This window comes from Hemisphaericaspora subhashii, assembly GCF_019202705.1.
Source record: "Hemisphaericaspora subhashii strain CBS 10753 chromosome Unknown scaffold160, whole genome shotgun sequence".
NCBI classification, from domain to species: Eukaryota; Fungi; Ascomycota; class Pichiomycetes; order Serinales; family Debaryomycetaceae; genus Hemisphaericaspora; species Hemisphaericaspora subhashii.
In genome coordinates, this window is record NW_026057237.1 from 1 (window position 1) to 21335 (window position 21335).

The 21335-nt window shown below is 33.8% G+C and overlaps 5 protein-coding genes across 5 annotated transcripts; 2 read left to right on the plus strand and 3 right to left on the minus strand. All coding sequences in view use genetic code 12, as the record gives it.

Annotated features, from left to right (window-relative positions):
- Positions 1 to 1932: 1932 nt before the first annotated feature.
- Positions 1933 to 6745, plus strand: MYO2 (myosin 2; the record flags this gene model as incomplete). Its single annotated transcript, XM_049405616.1, has 2 exons — positions 1933 to 6259; positions 6387 to 6745. The coding sequence occupies 2 exons, from the start codon at positions 1933 to 1935 to the stop codon at positions 6743 to 6745; spliced, it is 4686 nt and encodes a 1561-aa protein (XP_049264779.1).
- A 140-nt stretch (positions 6746 to 6885) lies between these two features.
- On the minus strand, positions 6886 to 7269 carry J8A68_001922 (uncharacterized protein; the record flags this gene model as incomplete). Its single annotated transcript, XM_049405617.1, has 1 exon — positions 6886 to 7269. One exon carries the CDS (start codon positions 7267 to 7269, stop codon positions 6886 to 6888), a length of 384 nt encoding a protein of 127 aa, XP_049264780.1.
- A 311-nt stretch (positions 7270 to 7580) lies between these two features.
- Positions 7581 to 9626, minus strand: DUR32 (Dur32p; the record flags this gene model as incomplete). Its single annotated transcript, XM_049405618.1, has 1 exon — positions 7581 to 9626. One exon carries the CDS (start codon positions 9624 to 9626, stop codon positions 7581 to 7583), a length of 2046 nt encoding a protein of 681 aa, XP_049264781.1.
- Positions 9627 to 13921: 4295 nt separating this feature from the next.
- Positions 13922 to 17884, plus strand: J8A68_001924 (uncharacterized protein; the record flags this gene model as incomplete). Its single annotated transcript, XM_049405619.1, has 1 exon — positions 13922 to 17884. The coding sequence occupies one exon, from the start codon at positions 13922 to 13924 to the stop codon at positions 17882 to 17884; it is 3963 nt and encodes a 1320-aa protein (XP_049264782.1).
- A 757-nt stretch (positions 17885 to 18641) lies between these two features.
- MET3 (sulfate adenylyltransferase) lies at positions 18642 to 20219 on the minus strand (the record flags this gene model as incomplete). Its single annotated transcript, XM_049405620.1, has 1 exon — positions 18642 to 20219. One exon carries the CDS (start codon positions 20217 to 20219, stop codon positions 18642 to 18644), a length of 1578 nt encoding a protein of 525 aa, XP_049264783.1.
- Positions 20220 to 21335: the final 1116 nt, after the last annotated feature.

Consider the following 21335-nt stretch of genomic DNA (forward strand, 5'->3'; position numbering starts at 1 on the left):
GTATGACAATAAATTGACAGTTGGAATATACGTAAACACCAAGTCTAAGACCTCCTATTGAAGCCGCAAAAGTTTTAAAACGGGAAGATCTGAATTAGTCATCACAATACAAGAAAGAACTTTTGATTCGTTAGTTTCTGTCAACAAAAGATAATTAGACTAATTGTTAGAACATTATTTGAAATTATTTGAGTAAAGTGCTGTTTTACATATGTGAACAATACCTAAATTTTTTTTAACAACGCTTTCTTTCTATATATATAAATGTGTGTGGGTGTCACAGGTTTGACTGCATTCACGCTAAACCTCATAGTTGTGACAGTGGGTCTAGAAAAGAGTTTTTCTTTAAGGTTGTTCTACAAAGAATTTTAATATTAATACATTTGAGTGCTGTATTTGTAATAGCTATGTTTTTCCCTTCTTAATTTTCGAATATATTTTTGGTAAAATTGCTGCAAAAAATGTTTTACTGTGTTCAAGTGTTGAATTGCGCCACCCTCAAGTATTAACCGAGAAAAATCAGAACTTAATTAATCGTAGCAGAGTACCTGACAACATGGTAGTAGTACAGTTCTAGCACCAATAGATCGAGAGGTACCAATAACTCAATCAATAGGGAATAAATCACATGAACCAAGTTAAGGGGGTCATTAACTAACTATTTTTTTTTCTATATTTGGAATAAATATGTTCATTTTCAGTTTCAATTGTGTAATTAAAACGGCTATACCAACAATAGTTATTTTTTTCTTTATTGACGCGAGCTACTCCCTCCCTCCCTTCCCTTCCCTACCATTGGCTCAAACTAACACATATTTTATTTTATTCAGATTTTTCAATTTACAATAAGAGGCGGAACAATCACTGAAACCCCCTAAATACAAATTGAATGTGTAATTCCCTATGGATTGATACTTTTTCGTTCCAGATTTGTTGCGATGTACCTTTAGGTTTGGTGGAAAAATCATTTTATTCGTCTATTCCTCATTTTTTAACCTGCAAAAAAAAGAAATCACATTGCAAAAGTTAAATCTGAGACGCGTTTGGTTAAATTTGCTATTACCTACGCTATTTACAATAGGTAGCGAAGAGGAGTCTTCCAAATATAATCATGACTCTTTTAAATGAAGAATCGCCAGTTCCAAATATAAAACCTTTTAAAAGAAATGATTCATCAGTGCCTCCTTGGTAATTTTCTAAAATTAGAATTATTGAGACAGTAGGTTCTATCTAGGCAATTACAGGTTACCAGTCAAGGAGGTGGTTGAAGGGTTAACATGTAAAAATTACACATGCAAAAATAAAAAAGTAATGTGTAAAAATATCTTATTGGCAACCGTTATTTGCAAAAATGTGTGTATAACAATTTTTGTTTTACAGATTAAGCATATTTTTTGGTGTTACAAATTATGCGTGTCTGGCCTGTCCGTTCTGTCTCTCACATTTTTTATTTTAATAAATCCACACAGAGAGTGAGATCAACAACAACAACCAAAAAATTTTTTTTTTTTTTTTAATTTCTTTTCTGTTACGAAAATAAAATCAACGATTTTTTTTTCTTCATTTTCGTATCAGACAACACCGACACACACAACAACATTCTCCTAACCCCCCACCTTAGTTAACAAAACAGAGGATAGAAATATAGACAACTGCAAGTATTTCAGACAGACAGTCAATCAGACAGACGTAGAAATATAATTACAGAAGAGACACTTGCAAATAAACGAAATCAACAGACGCCAACCAAATCTTTTTTTGTTATAATTTTTTTTTTTACAACCGACTTGACATAACAGATAAGGCAATTGTAAAAGAATAGAACCACCAAACAAAAGAGCAAGAATTGTATTGATATTATAATAGAGCTATTTGATCTGATAACTACTGAATCAAAGTAACACGTAATATAGACACACAGATTTAGGAAGAATGGTATCGTTATATGATGTTGGAACCCGTTGTTGGTATCCAAATGAAACATTGGGTTGGATAGGTGCAACAGTTAAATCTAATAGACAACAAGGCGACAAGTATGTTATAGAATTTGTATCTGAAAATGATGAATCACAGATATTCACAATAGAAACTGATAATATATCAGAAGAAAATGATAAATTACCTCCATTACGAAATCCGCCAATTTTGGAGGCTGCTGAAGATTTAACTAGTTTATCTTATTTAAACGAACCAGCAGTTTTACAAGCAATTAAATTACGTTATTCTCAATTAAGTATTTATACATATTCAGGTATTGTTTTAATTGCCACGAATCCTTTCCAAAAAGTTGATCAGCTATACACTCAGGATATGGTTCAAGCCTATGCAGGTAAGAGAAGAGGTGAATTAGATCCTCATCTTTTCGCCATTGCAGAAGATGCTTTTAGATGCATGAAAGACAATCAAGAAAATCAAACAATTGTGGTAAGTGGTGAATCAGGTGCTGGTAAAACTGTTTCCGCTAAATTTATTATGAGATATTTTGCAACTGTCGAAGAAGATGTAGAATATCATCCACAAACTAGTGAACATAAAGCAGAAATGTCAGATGTTGAAAAACAAATTTTGGCTACTAATCCAATCATGGAAGCTTTTGGTAATGCTAAAACTACTAGAAATGATAATTCTTCTCGTTTTGGTAAATATTTGGAAATCTTGTTTGACAAAGAACTTTCAATTATTGGTGCTAGGATAAGAACATATCTTTTAGAAAGATCAAGATTGGTTTTCCAACCGGAAAGTGAAAGAAATTATCACATCTTTTATCAATTATTGGCCGGTATGAATCAAGAAGAAAAGGATAAGTTAGGCTTAACTGAGGCTAAACATTATACTTATACTAATCAAGGTGGTTTACCAGAAATTGACGGAGTTGATGATGCAGAAGAATTCCAGATTACTAAAGATGCATTGGAATTAATTGGAATAAATGGTTCTCAACAGTTTGAAATTTTCAAGATTTTAGCCGGTCTTTTACATATTGGTAATATTAATATTGCACCAACTAAAAATGATGCCCATTTATCAAGCGATGAACCAAATGTTGTTAAAGCATGTGAATTGTTAGGTATTGATCCAGTCGCGTTCGCCAAATGGTGTACTAAAAAGCAAATCACTACTAGAACTGAAAAGATTACTAGTAATTTGAATCATACTCAAGCTCTTGTTGCTAGAGATTCTTTTGCCAAGTATATTTATTCAGCCATGTTTGATTGGTTGGTTGATTATGTTAATACCGATTTATGTCCAGATGAAGTTGCCGAAAGAGTTCATTCCTTTATTGGTGTTTTGGATATTTATGGGTTTGAACATTTTGAAAAGAATTCTTTTGAACAATTCTGTATTAATTATGCCAATGAAAAATTACAACAAGAATTTAATCAGCATGTCTTTAAATTGGAACAAGAAGAATATATTAAGGAAGAAATTGAATGGTCTTTTATTGATTTCTCGGATAACCAACCTTGTATTGATGTCATTGAAAATAGATTAGGTATATTGGCTTTATTAGATGAAGAATCGAGATTACCTGCTGGTAATGATGAGTCCTGGATTGACAAGATGTATCAAAACTTGAATAAAGAACCAACCAATAAAGTTTTCAAAAAACCAAGATTTGGTCAAACTAAATTCATTGTTAGTCATTATGCTTTGGATGTTACTTATGATGTCGAAGGTTTCATTGAAAAGAATAGAGATACTGTTGGTGAAGGTCACTTAGATGTTATCAAAAACACAACCAATCCATTGTTACAAGATATCTTGGCAATCCTTGACAAAAATTCTGCTGCATTAGAAGCATCAAAGGCACAAGAAACTAAATCAAGAGCTAAGACAGTGAATAGAAAACCAACTTTGGGTTCAATGTTTAAGAATTCTTTAATTGACTTAATGAAAACTATCTCGTCGACCAATGTTCATTATATTAGATGTATTAAACCAAATCAACAAAAGAAAGCATGGGAATTCGATTCATTAATGGTGTTATCGCAATTACGTGCTTGTGGTGTTTTGGAAACTATCAGAATATCATGTGCTGGTTTCCCATCAAGATGGACATATGTGGAATTTGCTGACAGATATCATATCTTATTACATTCTCAAGAATGGATTAAAGTAATGAGTGGTGAAACTACTCAAGAATCAGTTAGTGGACTTTGTCATCAAATCTTGGATGCAAATATTGAGGATAAAGCGAAATATCAATTGGGTAATTCCAAGATTTTCTTCAAGGCTGGTATGTTGGCTCATTTTGAAAAATTAAGATCGGATAAATTATATAGATCGGCAGTTATGATTCAGAAACATATGCGTGGACGTTATTATAGAAAGAAATATCTTGAAATTCGTGATTCTCATATTAGATTACAATCTTTGGTTCGTGCTCATATGACTAGAGTGAGAGTTAAGGCTGAGCAAGAAAGAATCGCAGCTACTTTGATCCAAACTTCAATCAGAGGATTTTTGGCCAGGAAACAATATCATACTACCGTTTCTTCAGTTGTTGTTTTACAAAAGGCAATCAGAGGATTACAAGCCAGAAGAAATTTCCTTGTTTTACGTACCGAAGCGGCTGCTATTGCTATTCAAAAATCTTGGAGAGGTTATCAACAAAGAAGCGAATACAACAAAACAAGACGTGCTACTGTTGTTGTACAATCTGCTTTTAGAAGGCAATATGCTATTCGTGAATTGAAACAATTGAAGATTGAAGCTAAGTCTGTCAACAAATTGAAGGAAGTTTCTTACAAGTTGGAGAATAAGGTTATTGATTTAACTCAACAATTGACCTCCAAGATTCAAGAAAATAAGAAATTGGTTGAAGAAATTAGTAGTTTGAAGGCATTAATGGAACAACAAGGACAAGCTCATGAAACCCTCAAGATTCGTGAACTTGAATTTAATGAACAATTTGACGCTCAAAATCTAGAACATCAACAAGAAATTGCTAATTTGAATAAGGAATTAGAATCAATCAAGAATGATTATGCTTCTGCTCAATCGAAGATTGAAGAATTATCCAAGGAACAAGCTGAATTGAAAGAAGAAGTCAAGAGAACAATTGAAGAGTTACACCAAGCTAAGGATGAAATCGTTAAACGTGATACCATTGAAGTTGATTTGAAATCTCATATTGAACAATTAAAATCCGAACTTGCCCAATTACAAAAACAAGTTGGATCAGGAGAATTCTTACCCAAACAAAGAAACGGAGGCAACACTGCTGCAGGATATACCAATGGAAGTCGCACTAGAACGGCCAGTAAACGTCATAGTTCAGCTTTGGCCTGGAATACTCCAAATTCTCTTGATTCTAACAATAGACCAGTTTCGTTCATTGCTGTCTCCAATGAAGATCATGCTACTATTGATGACATTAACGATGAATTATTTTCGTTATTGAGAGATTCTAAGAGATTACATCGTGAGATTGTGGAAGGATTATTGAAGGGTTTGAGAATTCCAGCCGCTGGTGTTGCTGCAGATTTAACTAGAAAGGAAGTTTTATTCCCTGCTAGAATCATTATCATTATTTTGTCTGATATGTGGAGATTAGGTTTAACTAAAGAGAGTGAAGAATTTTTGGGTGAAGTATTATCATGTATTCAATTAATTGTTCATCAATTGAAGGATGATGAAGTTATTCCAAATGGTGCATTCTGGTTATCTAATACTCATGAATTATATTCTTTTGTTTCATATGCTCAACAAACCATTATTGCCAATGATACTTTATCTCATGAAATGAGTGAAGAAGAATTCAAGGAATATTTGAAATTAGTTGCCGTTGTTAAGGAAGATTTCGAATCACTTTCGTATAATATTTACAATATGTGGATGAAGAAGATGGAAAAGGATTTGGAAAAGAAGGCAGTTTCAGCCGTGGTTATGTCACAATCCTTACCTGGTTTCATGGCACCTGAAAATTCAAGATTCTATACCAAGGTATTATTTTCACCAACTACTCAATATAAGATGGATGATATCTTGAGTGTTTTCAATTCAATTTATTGGTCAATGAAATCATATTTTATTGAACCTAAGGTTATGAATGAAGTTATTATTGAATTATTAAGATTTATTGATGCATTATGTTTCAATGATTTATTAATGAAGAAGAACTTTTTGAGTTGGAAGCGTGGTTTACAATTGAATTATAATGTTACTCGATTAGAAGAATGGTGTAAAGGACATGAAATTCATGAAGGTTCAGCATATTTAAGTCATTTATTACAAGCTGCTAAATTATTACAATTACGTAAGAATACTCCTGAAGATATTGGAATAATTTATGAAATCTGTTATGCATTAAAACCAATTCAAGTTCAAAAATTATTATNTTGGAATAATTTATGAAATCTGTTATGCATTAAAACCAATTCAAGTTCAAAAATTATTATCACAATATCTTGTTGCTGATTATGAAACTCCAATTGCACCAAATGTATTACAAATCGTGGCTAATAAAGTCAGAGAATCCAATAATGCAGAAGAATTATTTGAGTTAGTGAATACAGATGGACAATTTAATGATCCTTTCAGAACCATTGATTTGAGACCATTCTCAAGAGTAGAAGCATATGTGCCTGCTTGGTTGAATTTACCTGCTGTTAGAAGAATTGTTGAATTAGTGGCTAAGAATGCATCTGCACAAGAAACTAACTTGACATTACAAGAAGATGATGTAGAAGAAGAAGAAGAATATGAACCTGAACCACATGCCGTTATGGTTAATGGTGCTTAAAATACAATTATTTATAAAGTGTCGCTTTTAGCTTGTTTTTGATTATTTGACAACCCTTGTATATTAATAGTGTATCCTCTAAACTTTATAGTACAAATATAACAAAGAAATGTTTTAATAAATAATACCTTATGTTCTGTTTATTGCTGTTCTTCATTAGCAATATTCTTCTTCTTGTTCATTTCTGCTTCTGTCTTGGTTTTCATTTGTAAAGCATGAATTCCATGAACTTTGATTTCTTCATCTAATAAACTATAAACCAATCTGTGTCTAGCTGGTAAAGTCTTGCCTACAAACTTATCACTAATGATCTCTAATCTGAAATGAGACTCTGTGGTATTGGCAGCACCTTGTATTCCAGCATGGTGGGCATGTTTTGCTGAATCATTTACGATTTTCAAATAGGATGGTTGGAATTCAGCCTGGAGCTTGGTAAGCATGGATTGTTCTATTGGGCCCGGGGTTTCTGAATGGATTATCTTGGATGTTGTGGTAGACATTGTTCTGATTAATCTTTTGAACATATTATTGTACTTGTCTTGGGAAGATGTGTAGATGATAATATAGGGATCGTCGTTTAAACTCTTCAGTGTGAGATTTTTTCTAGTCGTTGCGGATGCAAGTAAATTCTCTGACCGGACTTTGAATCTTCCGTGGTAAATTTGGTAAAGCAGTTGATACCAATTAAGAGTGCAATTCAAAGAGAAACCCAAGAGAGAATAAACTTGATATTACATGTTAAACGATATATTATTAAAAATATTTATACATAGACTAAAAACCCAAGAAGAAAGAAAGGAAAGCAAAAGCAAACAAAATCGTCTAAAAGAAATCTCTAATTTCTCTTTATATAATCACGATAAACCCCTCTAAACACCTTTGCAATTGAATGTCTACCAGCAATCAACGGCAAGATACCAATAACAATCAAAGTAGTATACAACCAAATCAACGATACGGTAACATAACCTTGGAAATAAGCTTTGGAGAATATCCAATCACGATATAATGGCATTGGCCAAAGAACCCAAGTTATCAACAAAATAAAAACAGAAGCTGCTGTGGCGATTTTAATCCAGAAATCTAATTCTTTTGGCGATAACTGTTGGTTTGATTTAGTAGTAAGTGATTCTTCATCTTGTTGTTCTCCTGATTGTTGTGGCTTGGTTGATTCTGTGACATGGACCTTGACTTCTTCTGTTTTTTCAATAGATTCGGCAACTTCATCAGAATTAATTTCATCATCGGAATTGCTGGCAGATTCATCTTGTTTAATTAATAAATCGGCCTTTTGTAAAGTGGTCCAATCGAATTTACTTGGATAAATAAATGAGATGATTACACTTGCAATACCAGGTAATAATAAAGCCGTCAAAGAACCAAACAAAGCAGGTAATTGTCCACCAGTGGAAGTAATAGTAATCTCGCCAGAATAATGCTTTGCGGCAGTCAACCAAACAGTAATACCACCGATCAATCCTAAGATTGGAGAAATGAAACTGGCCAATTGGGTTTGTCTATCCCAAGTAATGGTGAAAATCAAAGGAATAACACCGGGACAGATAATCAATGGGTAGAAATATCCATACCAAGTCATATTAACCCCGACATAATGTAACATAACACTAAAAGCAGCAGCACCAATACCAAAAATAACACAGCCATAATGAGAAACTTTAATCATTGATTTGTTTTGTGCTTGAGGATTGATATATTTCTTATAGATATCGAAAGAAAGAATGGAAGACACTGAGATCATTTGTGCTGAAACGGTGGAAGTAACAGCAAGATAAATGACCAATAACAAAGCACCAACACCTCCATTACCTAAGACAGCTTTTAAGACATATGGCAACACGAACCCGGATTCGATTTCATAGGTGGTTAAAGCACGTGGATAAGTTGGGAATGTAGGGTCTTTTTCTAACACGATAGAAGCACCACCAATAATGGAACCTAATGGCCAGACATTGGAGAAGATCAAGAATGCTGAGATTAAGTAAGCTGGAACCGTGGCTTTTGGACTGGCACTAAAAGTCTTTTGCCAGAAGGAGGAATCTAAAACAGTAAGACCAAAATTACCACAAGTTAAAATCAACCCGAAAAATAATGCACCTTGAGATTTACCAGTCATGATTGATCCAGCGTAATTACCTTCGATATATCTTCCGTCGAAATTGATTAATAAGTCATATAATCCATCTACTCCACCGATTTGGTCTGATGACAAGACAGCAGTATTAAGATAACATAACACGAGCAATAAGATTAAAGTGTGGACGTAATCAGTTAAGAAAGTAGCTTTTAATCCACCAACAACAGTATATAACAAAACCCCAAATGGAATCAACATAGTAGAAGCCACGATATTCAAATTACCAGCAATGATAGAAATAGCACCAGAAGCACCCAAAATCATAGAAGAACAAGATAATAAATTATTAGCTAAAGCTAAAAATAAATATAATAAATGATTATATTTCCCATACCTTAATTCAACAATTTCTAAAGAAGTATGAGCATTTGGAACCTTTTTCTTTGCATGAATACCAATCATCGACATCACCGCAATTTGAACCGCTAAACCAGCACCATAATAATAAGAAGCTTGAATACCATATGAATAAACCATAGTACTCACCCATAATAATTCAGTAGCCCATGACCAACTTGAATAAACAGCAGATGCAGAAAGGAAAGTCCCAACACTTCTATCGGCAACTGAGAAAGTTTCGGTATTGTGATGGTTTTCTCTAAGATATTTGGCTAACCCTTTTGTGGTTAAGATCATACCACCAGCGAATAATGCACCTACTCCTACTAAGATACCATATCCTGCTCCTTGTCCTAACAAGAAGACTGTTGATGTTGCTTCAGACATTTTTTATTTAATTGTATGAGATGGATATGTCTTATTTGTGTTATTGGAAGGAATATGAGATCTTGTGAGTTTGAGAATAAGGGAATGTGAACGAGTTTATATATTCGAGAATTCCTGTAAGGGGGAACGGCAGAGTGAAAAAATTTTCATTATTATTATTAAGGTTTGTGAGATGGGATAGATTGTTCTATAATAATAAACCGTTAGGTGAGCTATGATTAAAATCATATTCGTAATAGTTTGTTACAAGACACGTGAATTATTGTCACTGGATTTAGTGTGGATCTTGCTTTAACAAGCAGATAAAAATTAAAAATTTGATTGCAAAATCTGTGGCTGCAATTTGTCGTCATTTTTTTTCTTTTGTTGCAAAAGATTCACCAATCAGATTTCACATGTGAGAATAATATCAACAATCAAATTCATTGTAGAATTACTTCTGAAAAATAAAAAAGGCAAGAACAAACGGCTGAAACATTTGTCTAATTGTATTAAATTGTTCTTGTATAGTATGACACATATTGTAATATTCTTATTTCTTTGGTTACGAAATAGACAATTGGTGTGTGTGAACAGATTTAATTTTCAATAGATTTATGTCTCTTTTAAGAACTGGTGCATTTCGGCAACTCACGTTTACTAATTGACGTATCCAAAATGGAGAAGTTGCGATAACACTCATTTGCCTTAACTTTACCATACCTAAAACTAAGATCTGATAAGTCAAAATTGTGGAGTATATAATTAGAGCCAAAAACGGAATTATATTCCTTGGCGGAAAAGCAAGCCATATGTGGAAACGAAAAAGAAATAAAACACGGAAGTTTTTTCTCGGAATTCTCTTCCATGCATCGCTTAGTATGATTCCATGGATCGTTTATAGAAGCAGATTCTGAAGAAGTGATATTATTGGATAATAAGAACGGAAAAGTGTAAATTCCTTCCTTCCATACTGTGGATCCACTTGTGAAGTGTGGCTACTTTGAAAATTTTAGAGTGTTGCGAAACTTTAAAAATAAAATTGTCGAGAAAAAAAAACTGTGGTGGTTGATAATTCAATTGAACATTTATAATTCAAGACTTTTTAAAACATTTCTTAACATTCTGGTATATGGCATTTCTTCTATTTCTTCATATTGTTTATCTTAGGTAGCTACACTTCGTGGTACCGTGGAATGTCGATTTTAACCAGATAGGAATGACTTGCCGCTAAAACACCCAAGAAAAAGTTACACAAAGGTTAGATCTAAACCAGTATGACTAGGAATCAAGCTGGAAAAAAAGACTTGTAATTTCACCATGTAGACTAAGTAATACCTTAAGTTAGTCTTAGTATTCACGGATACATATGCCTATTAGGATGACTGGGTCTATAATTTTTTGATACATGGACTTGAGCATTCCGTTGTCTATCACTCTTTGTTTCAGCATGAGACAAGTCTTTGCTACTTCAGAGACAAAGACAGAAAGGGGGAGACAGAAAGCCTCCTACTGGATACTTTCATCTCTTTAACTGTTATGCAATATTGAGTTATCCGTTGATTTTATATAACAAATCAACAACAATGGGCAACGGACACACCACCTACTCTAATTGGATACAGCTTTACGGAATAGTGGGATATAACGCCGAAATAACTATCAAGTATAAAAAATACTATGGCAGTTTAATGTAACCTAGCCAATTGTGATATCCTCTTTTAAAAGGACGAGATAGCCAGGGCCGATTGTTCGTTACATAATGCAGTATATAATAAAATTTCACCAGCCAACTGCTTCATGTGAAAACAATATTACTGCATTCGTTTGGTCCTGTTACCTTCAAATCATAATACAACGGCGAGCCTTATTTTTGATCATATGCGATATCAAGTGTGTTGCAGTAGCATGATAAGCCCTATAATTGACGATTAATATTATTTTTACAATGACTACCCCTCAATGACTCAAATGCGGAATCAAGATGTTACGTAAGATGCTTTGTGTTTCTTTTACGTTTAATGTATCCAGGGGTATAGTTAATATATCCGGGGAATATCACAAAAATGTAAACAACTGCAGGCTTTATTAGTTCAAGGCTCAACGTTGATTTTTCCGTCTGTGTAACTGAAAATATTAATTTAAATTACCCCGGATTTTTGTCAGTTCCTGTCGGAATAAAAATTTGAAAAATATTTAGTGCATATAAAAAAATAATGCAAATTAAAAAAATGTGTTAAAAAAATGTTTTGTGTCTGATTTTATTGTCTAAATCAGAAATCAAAAAAAAAAATGTTGGGTAAAATTTAATTATGATTTTGCAACAATTCAATTCTTTTAACCTATTTTGTAAATAAATTCAATAGAAACAAGTGGTTAATCCTGTTAATTAAGAGATGCATCAATTGTTAAACGGGAACCAATATTGTTAGTAGAAAATTAAAAATAAAAAATCACACAATCAGAAAGGAGAGACGACAAGATCACCAGAAAAAGTCGAACGACGGTTGTAAACTTCTAAACAGTAATGACTCTCATTGCCCCTCACTCTTGGTCCTGTTTCTGCTTCGAATCTCTTGCTTTTATGCGAAAGCTTATCTCTGTTGACAAGAATATCAACAACCCCTTGAATGCCGAGGAAAAAACTGAGAATGCTAAGAGAAAAACGAGAGAGGGGAGATCATAGAGAACTAAGGAACAATGAGAGTCTTGTCTTGTCTTGTTACTACGTCTATCGGTTATTGGTTAATTTCAGTGGTTTTTTCTATTTGAAAATTAATCCGTTAAATTCCTTTATCGGTTGTTTCAAATCATCCCATTGCCGTTCTCTTCCCCGGATTAGTTTAAACTAAAAAAATTTATCGTTCGAGGGGTAAATGGTATGATGATGACTCAATATTCCCCCCCATCTCCGGGTATTAACGTGGATATGGTGCTACTCTGTACATGCCTTATGATTTGCCGATCTCAAAAGTATGTTTAATGTTTCAGTCGTATATTTATCCTTTTTAGCAAGTGATGTAATGCTGAGGTTTCTTCGGTATATATTTTTTTGATTTTATTTTATTTTAGGTAACTTAGCGGATTTCTTAGGGTAAACATTTTACTCCTCACTTTAGTCATCTCATCACATTTCAATGCATGGAACAACATAAGAATACGTTGATATAGTTTTCATTATAAATCAATTCTTGGTTTAAGGTTCAATCCTTTTTTGAGTTTTAAATGATCAACTATTAACTATGAACTAATAAATATTTAAACGGACACGCGCAATCTTAATTTCCGTTTATGTAATAAAAATCTGGAGCAATAAAATGTTGATAAAAAAATAATTGAATTTTAAATTTGAAGAAAAATAATTTACACATTTACAATTAAGAAGTATTTTCAGACACAAATTTTTTTATTGGGGGAATTTAATTTCCCATAGAAACCGGAAAATAATTTTTTTTTTCAAGGCACTCAACAATTGAAATCTGGGGGAAATCGCGCATAAAGTACACGACCCTTTGTACGTACTGCATATTACTCCGTATTCAACTCCGAAACAAAAATAATCATCCACTAAAATAAAGTTTTTGTGAAAACCGTAAAACTCCGACCTTCTAATTGGAGCAGACGCTTTTTGTGTTATTCTCTAGTTAGCCCCCATGATAATTAGATGTACATAAGCCATTGTTTAGGCTCGAGTAAAACCACAAACTTGCTTTCGTTTACAAATGCTACAAACATTTTTCAACATTAAGTTGCCAAATGAGATTTGGTTAGAAAATATAAAGGTCAGACAAATTACAAAACCTTAAAAATACATAACGAAAAAAAAAAGGTTTAAAAATATTTTTAAAAAAAAATATTATTTTTTTGCTACGACACACTAAAAAATAATAAAAAAATATCTGTCTTTCTTACTGTATCTCATTTTCTTTTTCTCTGTCTCTCTCAAAAACAAAAAAAGGCAGCAAAAGAAAAAAAAAGAAGTCTCTTTAAAAAGTTTCGACACTGTCTTTCTTTTTCTCAACCATCTACTTTTCAACTTTTGTGTGGGGGAGAAAGTAAACCATAATCACTGTATTCATTACAAACAACAACAACAACAACCACAACAACTTTGTTTCAAGAAGAGAAAGAGGAAAAAAACTACAACTCCGACAAACATTCCATTTGCGCCAGACATTTTTCTTTGAACCCGAAAAAGGAGTCAGACAGACAGACAGGACTTTTATTTATTTATTTATTTATTCAATTTCTCCGAAAGGACATAACCAGCAAAACCCACACAAATATACACATTTCAACAGTCAGACAGACAAGATATGATGAACATGCAAACTTCAATATCCCAGAAGAGTCTGATATCCGAAGCCTCCACCCCGGGTGGCAGCACCTCCACTATTTTGGGGGCAGATCATCCATCATCATCATCTTCATTACCACCAACCCAACCAATCCCCAAGAAATCCCAACAGATCAAAACCGACAAACCTAGACCTCATGTGTGTACGTTATGTACGAGAGCATTTGCAAGATTGGAACATTTGAAACGACATGAGAGATCCCATACCAATGAGAAACCTTTCCAATGTGCTGCTTGTGGAAGATGTTTTGCTAGAAGAGATTTGGTGTTGAGACATCAACAGAAATTACATGCTAGTTTACCAAATGTGATGAGAAGAGGAAGTAGTAAGGATTTGGATATTAATGAACATATCATTGTCTTACATAATAATACTAATGCTAATGCTCCATTACCTAACAATTTGGGGTTGATGTCTAGTAGTGGAGGACATCATCAACAAGATTCACCTGAGTTTTCTCCTGGTAGTGGTGGTAGTGGAAGTAATAATGATTTCAAACCACATTTTAGAACTGATTTATTTGAAATGTCACATTCTCCAATCAGTAATGGTGGTGGTAATGGTAGTGGTGGCGGAGGTATTGGACCTGGCGGAGTTTCGATTCTGCCCCAACCAACTACAACATCTCCGGTTCCAACTACTTCAAGTCAAGATTCTCCCAGGTTGAGTATTACATTACACAGCAGTTCTCATAGAAATAGTGTCTCCTTCGGCCCACCCAAAACCACCAACACCCCAATAACAGCCACATCCACCACAACCACCACCACTACCGCAGCCAGCAAAAACAGACGACCATCAACTATCTCCAAACCAGGCCAACCATCTCCATTAGGCGACTCTCCAAAACGTCGTGGTGGAAGCATCGTTACCGGGCATAACAAAACCTCACCTCATTCCAACAAATCAACACCAACATCAATAGACGAAATCCCGCTCCAAAAATCCACCTCCAACAATAACAACAATAGTAACTATCATCTTCCATCATACATCATGAACAATTATCGACATGCATCATATTCCGCCGCCAGTGGGAGTTCATACACCAACAACAAGGATGCGTTGGATATAGCTGAACATAATGTGAATCTTGCCGATTCTGCTCCGTTACAAGTAGAATTCGCCACTCCTCAATTACATCCCCATGGAGACGGCGGGGATGAATATCATAAGATGTTGGATATGAGTGGGTTTGGACTTGATTGGCATAATATGGATAGTTTGGATTTGAATGATGATGGGGGGAAGAAGGTGAAGAGCGTGAAGAATTTGCATAATTTCTTTGAATTGCATAAAGGGGAAGAAGAGGATAAGAAGGGAGATGGAGAGGATGCGGAAAGTAAGAGGAGTGGGAGTATAGCGACATCACATCTTCAACAACAGAGTCAAAGTTTGCCGGTTGGTTCCCAGGTTGCACCATTTGAATTCTCGGTCCATCCTCCAAATGATATAAATATGATTCAAAATCTTTTGGATGAAAATTCAACCACGTCAAGTTTACCATTGGATTGGAAAGATGCGAAAAGATCAGTGAATTATCAATCTCAAAAACAAGATGAAATGATGTCTCCACCACCGGAATCAATCAAATCAGACCAAGGACCACCACCATCTAAAAAGAAGAAACTCGGGAAAAGTTCGAATGGCCATGGAAGGGCTGCTAGTGTTGCGGCTACGACTTCATTTGTGAATGGGAATCATGGAATGCCTATAAGTATAAGCAACAACGATACTGATTGGTTGAAAGATTTAGTAACGACCCCATATCATGACGTAACGATTCCAATTGGAGATAATCATCACCATCCTCATCATCAAGATAGTAATGTCAATACACCAGGTACTAGTGGAGGAGATTTTAGAGGATTTTTAGGTTCAACTAGTTTAGTCGACGATAGAATTCCCGAAAACAATAGTTCTGTTTCATCAATGTTTACCAAAAGACAACATGAACTCATGCATCAATTAATGGGAGGAAATCATCATCATCATCCCCAAACTGCAATTGCACCAAATATGGATAGGTCAAACAGTAATGTTGAATATTCTGTTAATTTAAGTTCGACATTTTTTTTAAATGAAACTAATTTCATAACGGCAGAATTAAGAAATCGGATGATATCAATGAGTAGTATTGGAGATGATAAGTTCCCAAGTTTGGTTGATTTGAATCATTATTTGCAATTATATGAATTTGGATTTAATAAATATTTCCCTTTCATTCATTTACCTTCATTGAAAAATCCTATGGTTGATAATATTGAGAATATTCCGTTGTTATTGAGTATTGCTGCTATTGGTGCTTTGTATGCTTATCATGATTCGAATACTTTGATTTTATTCAATTTATCGAAATATCATATTCAGAATTTCTTTGAAAAAGAGATTACATTGGATAATTTACAATTTAAGAAAGTGCCATTGATGGCTCATCAATGTTTGGTGTTACATATTTTTATATCATTGTTTTTGAATGAACCTAATATGATTGATATTACGAGTAGACAAATCAAGAGTATGATTGGATTAATCAAATCAACTAATTTTAATGAACCTTTAGAACAATTGCTTATCCCACCACCAACAATCCCGGAGAATATGAACAATAAGAACATTGATAAGACTCAACAAATTATTCAAAATAATTTCGATTATTTCATTATGGCACAATCAAGAATTAGAACCTTGCATGTGTTTTATATGTTACAAACCGTCAGGTCCAGTTTAGTTGGTCTCCCCATATATTTAAATTCCAAATTATTAAAAAGTGGTAATTATTGTAATAATGAGAAATTATGGTGGTGTGAAACCTCCCAATCATGGTATGTGATGGCAAATAAGACATATGCTAATGGATGGACGTTAATTGATGTAAGTAATGGAGTTTCAATGGATACTTTAACCGGATATATTCATGATTCACCCAATTTAGGCAACAAAGATATAAAATTATCTCATAATAATTTATTAACCATGTTATTATATGTTCATGAAAAATTAGAATCGGAGATTAATAATATGAGCAAACCTTTCAGTTATCTTAAATGGAATATTGAACATAAACCAAAATTAGCCCGATGGGTTAATAATTGGGAAGTCAAATATCATAAAAATCATGGCACATTAAAAATATCAACCTATAATCGAGGATTATTAACCGCTAGACATGAGTTGAAATTAACATTACCGTTATATTCCTTAGTCAGGATCAAATTAGAACTCCACCTCACATCAATTCTCCTGCCGATCTTGAATAAGAATTATGAAATGATGAACAAAACATTAGACAACCTCCATTATCAAGAAAGCAATTATAACGTCCTCACCAATTCAATCAGTCATTGTCGGGATGTATTACAACTATGGGTCTACAATATCGAAACCATAAACTACGACGTCCGAGAAACATCCCTTCGTACCCCGGTATTTTTCTGTGTTTGTTTATTCATAAGTTCATTAATAATCTCCACCTATCTCGATTATATCGAAAAGAATTGTGGACATCGTGATATTTCCAACTTGGAATTATTGAATTGGTTTAAATGTCAAGAAATCTTAATCAAGGTGGAAAAAGTCTTACTGCCATCATTGAAATCATCATATTCGGAATTATTGACTCGACATGTTAAGGATTCGCCCATGAATGAATATGAAGTGAAGAAGATTATGGAAATGTCGGTGGCTAGAGAAGCTTGTGATGATGAATTAAGTCAGGGGATAAATGTGGATATGAATACTGAAAAAGGGTTGGAATTGAATAAGAAGATTAGAGAGGATATTATTAAGGTACAATTATCGATGAAGAGTATACAATTGGGGATTAGGATATTGGCAGATGCACCTGTTTGGCCGGTGGCTATGGGGTTTGCTGAGGCATTGCAGAAGAGAGCAGTTCATTTGATTGATGAACATAAGTGAGAAGGTTGTTTGTATTTATTTATTATTATTATTATTAACTTTTATTTGTGGGTTTTGGAAAGAACTAACTTTGTATTACTAATTAAAAACAATTTATTTTATTTACTTGTAGGTGTAGAACCTTTATCTCTCGTTTAATTACTCTTAAGTTCGTTACGTAGCAATAGCCACACTTTCTATCGTGTCAAGACATTAGAAAGTGTGTGTCCACTCCGTGGATCCTTCTTCTGGATATTCTTGGCGATATTCTTTATTGGCTGCAAATAAGAAATCAGTAAATCTGTGGCTGTTTATATATTTAGGGGGGGAGGCTAACTATTCCAGAGATCCAATGTGTTGAACATTCATCTAAAGCTGTGGTTTGAGTGGATCCATCGTCTAATATTAATATTCTCGGCAATTAAACTCTTTATTCGCAGCAAATAAGAAACACGAAATATGTGGCTGTTGGGACCTGGGGCCTATGTCAACTATTAGAGTGAATAGAAACGACGAATACATCTAACTACTTGTTGCTCAAAACTAATCTAATGACTTGATGTGGTTTGAAGTTTAACAAAATTGTATCATACCTCAGAACTCGTCCATCCACAAGCGTGTAAACAGCTCTTAGAAGAAGCTATCAGAGTAATTACTATGAAGTTGAATGGATGAATAAATAAACAATATTAATATATATTTTTAACATAATCTCTATTAAATAAAGGCTATATAGAACTAAAAAGACAAACACAAACACACTACACCCTGCACCCAACTAATAGAAACCTTGTTGTTTCAAATATGTAACAATTTCATCCACAACCACCACCAAATCATCATTACTCAATTCAAATTGCCCCTTAGTCACATCCCCACCTTCTTGATTAACAATCAACGAATTTCCATTCCCAACAACATCAACAATTGGATTTGGATTCGAAGTAGGCACAATCAACCCAGAACCAGCTTTTACCAATTCATTAACAATAAAAGAATCCTCAGCTTGTTGGGACAGTAATTTAGTTATCCTTCTTCCACCATTGAATTGATTCAATGTCGATTGTAATGCAAATGACAAATAATCACCCAATTTAGAACTACCAGTATTAATCAAAATCACGAACCCCTGTTTTGATCTAGGTGGATTAGTATCTCTCAAAATTGAGACTACTTCAGGATATGAAAACCAACTTGGGATTTCTTCCCCGGTTCTTAATCTATTACGTAATTCTGTACCAGAGATATTTGCCGTTTTAACTTTTGATAAATCAATAGTATCAATTGGAGCATATCTATCCTCCTCGGGTAAATAAGTGACCATTCTAAATGGGACAATCTTGATGGTTAATTCATCTTCCAAGGTGGCTAATAAATCTTGAGCATCATATGGTCCGTAGAAATCCACCCCTTGGGAATTCTTACCAGGACCAGCATGGTCTCTACCGACGATGAAATGGTCAACACCATAATTGGTTCTGATTAAGGCGTGCCATAATGCTTCTCTATCCCCACCCATTCTCATAGCCAAAGGTAATAATGAAAGGGTAGCTAATCCCGGTGGGAATTTTTTCAAGATTTGATGATAGACCTTCACACGAGTATGATGATCAATATCACCGGGTTTGGTTAATCCCACAACTGGATGGATAAGGATGTGTGCTTGAGGGCCGATATCTTTAGCAGCACGGATGGTTAATTCACGATGGGCTCTATGCATGGGGTTTCTAGTTTGAAAAGCGACAATGTTTTGTGAATCGGTGTGCCAGTTTAAATTAATGAATTCTTGACGTAATTCCGTGGGGGTTTTTCTTGATTCTATATAATCGTAATGTTTTGGATAATTGAGACCTTGTAAGGACCCACCGATATAGTATTCACCAGCGGATTCGAATAAGTATTTAATAGCAGGATGTTCGGGATCACCACGGAAGACTTTGTTGGCTTCATTTTGTTTGTTTGGTTTATAGATGGATTCAATGGTAAGGATAGCCAATGGGGTTTCATCACGTAAATCTTTTAAAACAATTTGTTGTCCTAAAGTGTAAGAATTGGCGGTTTGTTGATTTACATCAAGGGTGATTGGCATGGGCCATAATAACCCCTTTCCGGTAGTTGGATTAGTAACTGAAGATAATCTCATGGTTTCAACTACTGATTCATAATCTTGTTGATTAAGGAAACCGGTTAATGGTGAAAATCCACCATTAAGAATTAATTCTAAATCACATAATTGTCTATCAGTTAATGTTAATGAAGGTAATTGTTGAGCAGCGGTTAATAATTGTTGTTTAATTGGAGCATCACGAATAACCAAGTCGTGTAATAATCCACCATGAGGAGTTGGTAAAGGCATGTTTGCTGTGTATGTATAATCTAATTAATGAAGTACAAATGGAAAGAAGAAAGAAAGAGAAGAAAGAGAAGAAGTATAAATATAAATTATAAATTAAGAAGCCACAGCTGATGAATCTCTCCAGTTTTTATATTCCATCAGATTAGTTACTTATTATTAGCTGAGTTAAGTGAATTTTTCATATTTCTATTTCTTACGTAATAAATGGATAACAAAGATTAAGCAAATAAAGAATTGCAAATATTTGTTGATTGCACGTGACTTAAGATGATTTCTTCTAACTTATTGTATTGTTTGTTGCAACACAAAGAACAAACTTACAATGAAAAAAAATTGCTTATTAATTGCTTTTTTTTCTTCAACCGTATTATATTGTGTACGACAGTATGCAGTAGATCTCGGTGATTTATTCCACTGGGAACTGATAGATAGTAATAGATAGTATGATTCTTCAAGACGATAACATATAGACTGTATAGAAGACTAATGAATTTCTAGAAAAGAAAAACAGATAAAATAGAAGAAGTATTCTTATTAAAGATCTGGGTAGAGATTTACTGTGGTTATAATTAATTAATTATTTTCTAATTGATAAGAAATTTTTCAAACAAAGTGTAAAACAAATGAAAAATTCAACAAAATTTTCAACCAAATAATTTATAATTACAATCAAAGAGAATTGTATTGGATATTTATATACAAGTTATAACCCCAGATTCAATTGATAACCACAACAGTAACTATTGGATTTATTATTATACTGTATCCCCCACCTCTCCCCCAGCACAACTATACTTAAAACGTGGAGGAAAAAACACATGTATATAAAGAGATTTAAAATCTGTGGAGGAACATTATAGGCTCTGAGTCTCAAACGTGGAGGATCCTGTTAAATCACGTGAATAGTAACTTATACTAAAGCAGTGCTTTCCTCTTTGAAATAATGTGTATGTGAGTGAAGCTTTTAAGAGTACAGAAAGACAAGAAAAATAGTAAAAACCGTTGGGGGATCCACCACTGCGTGGGGGATCCTCAAGTGTTGTACAACGACTTCTTTTTCTAGAATGAGAAAAATGCGCTAATGAAACAAAAATGTTCAACTACTGTTTAATATCT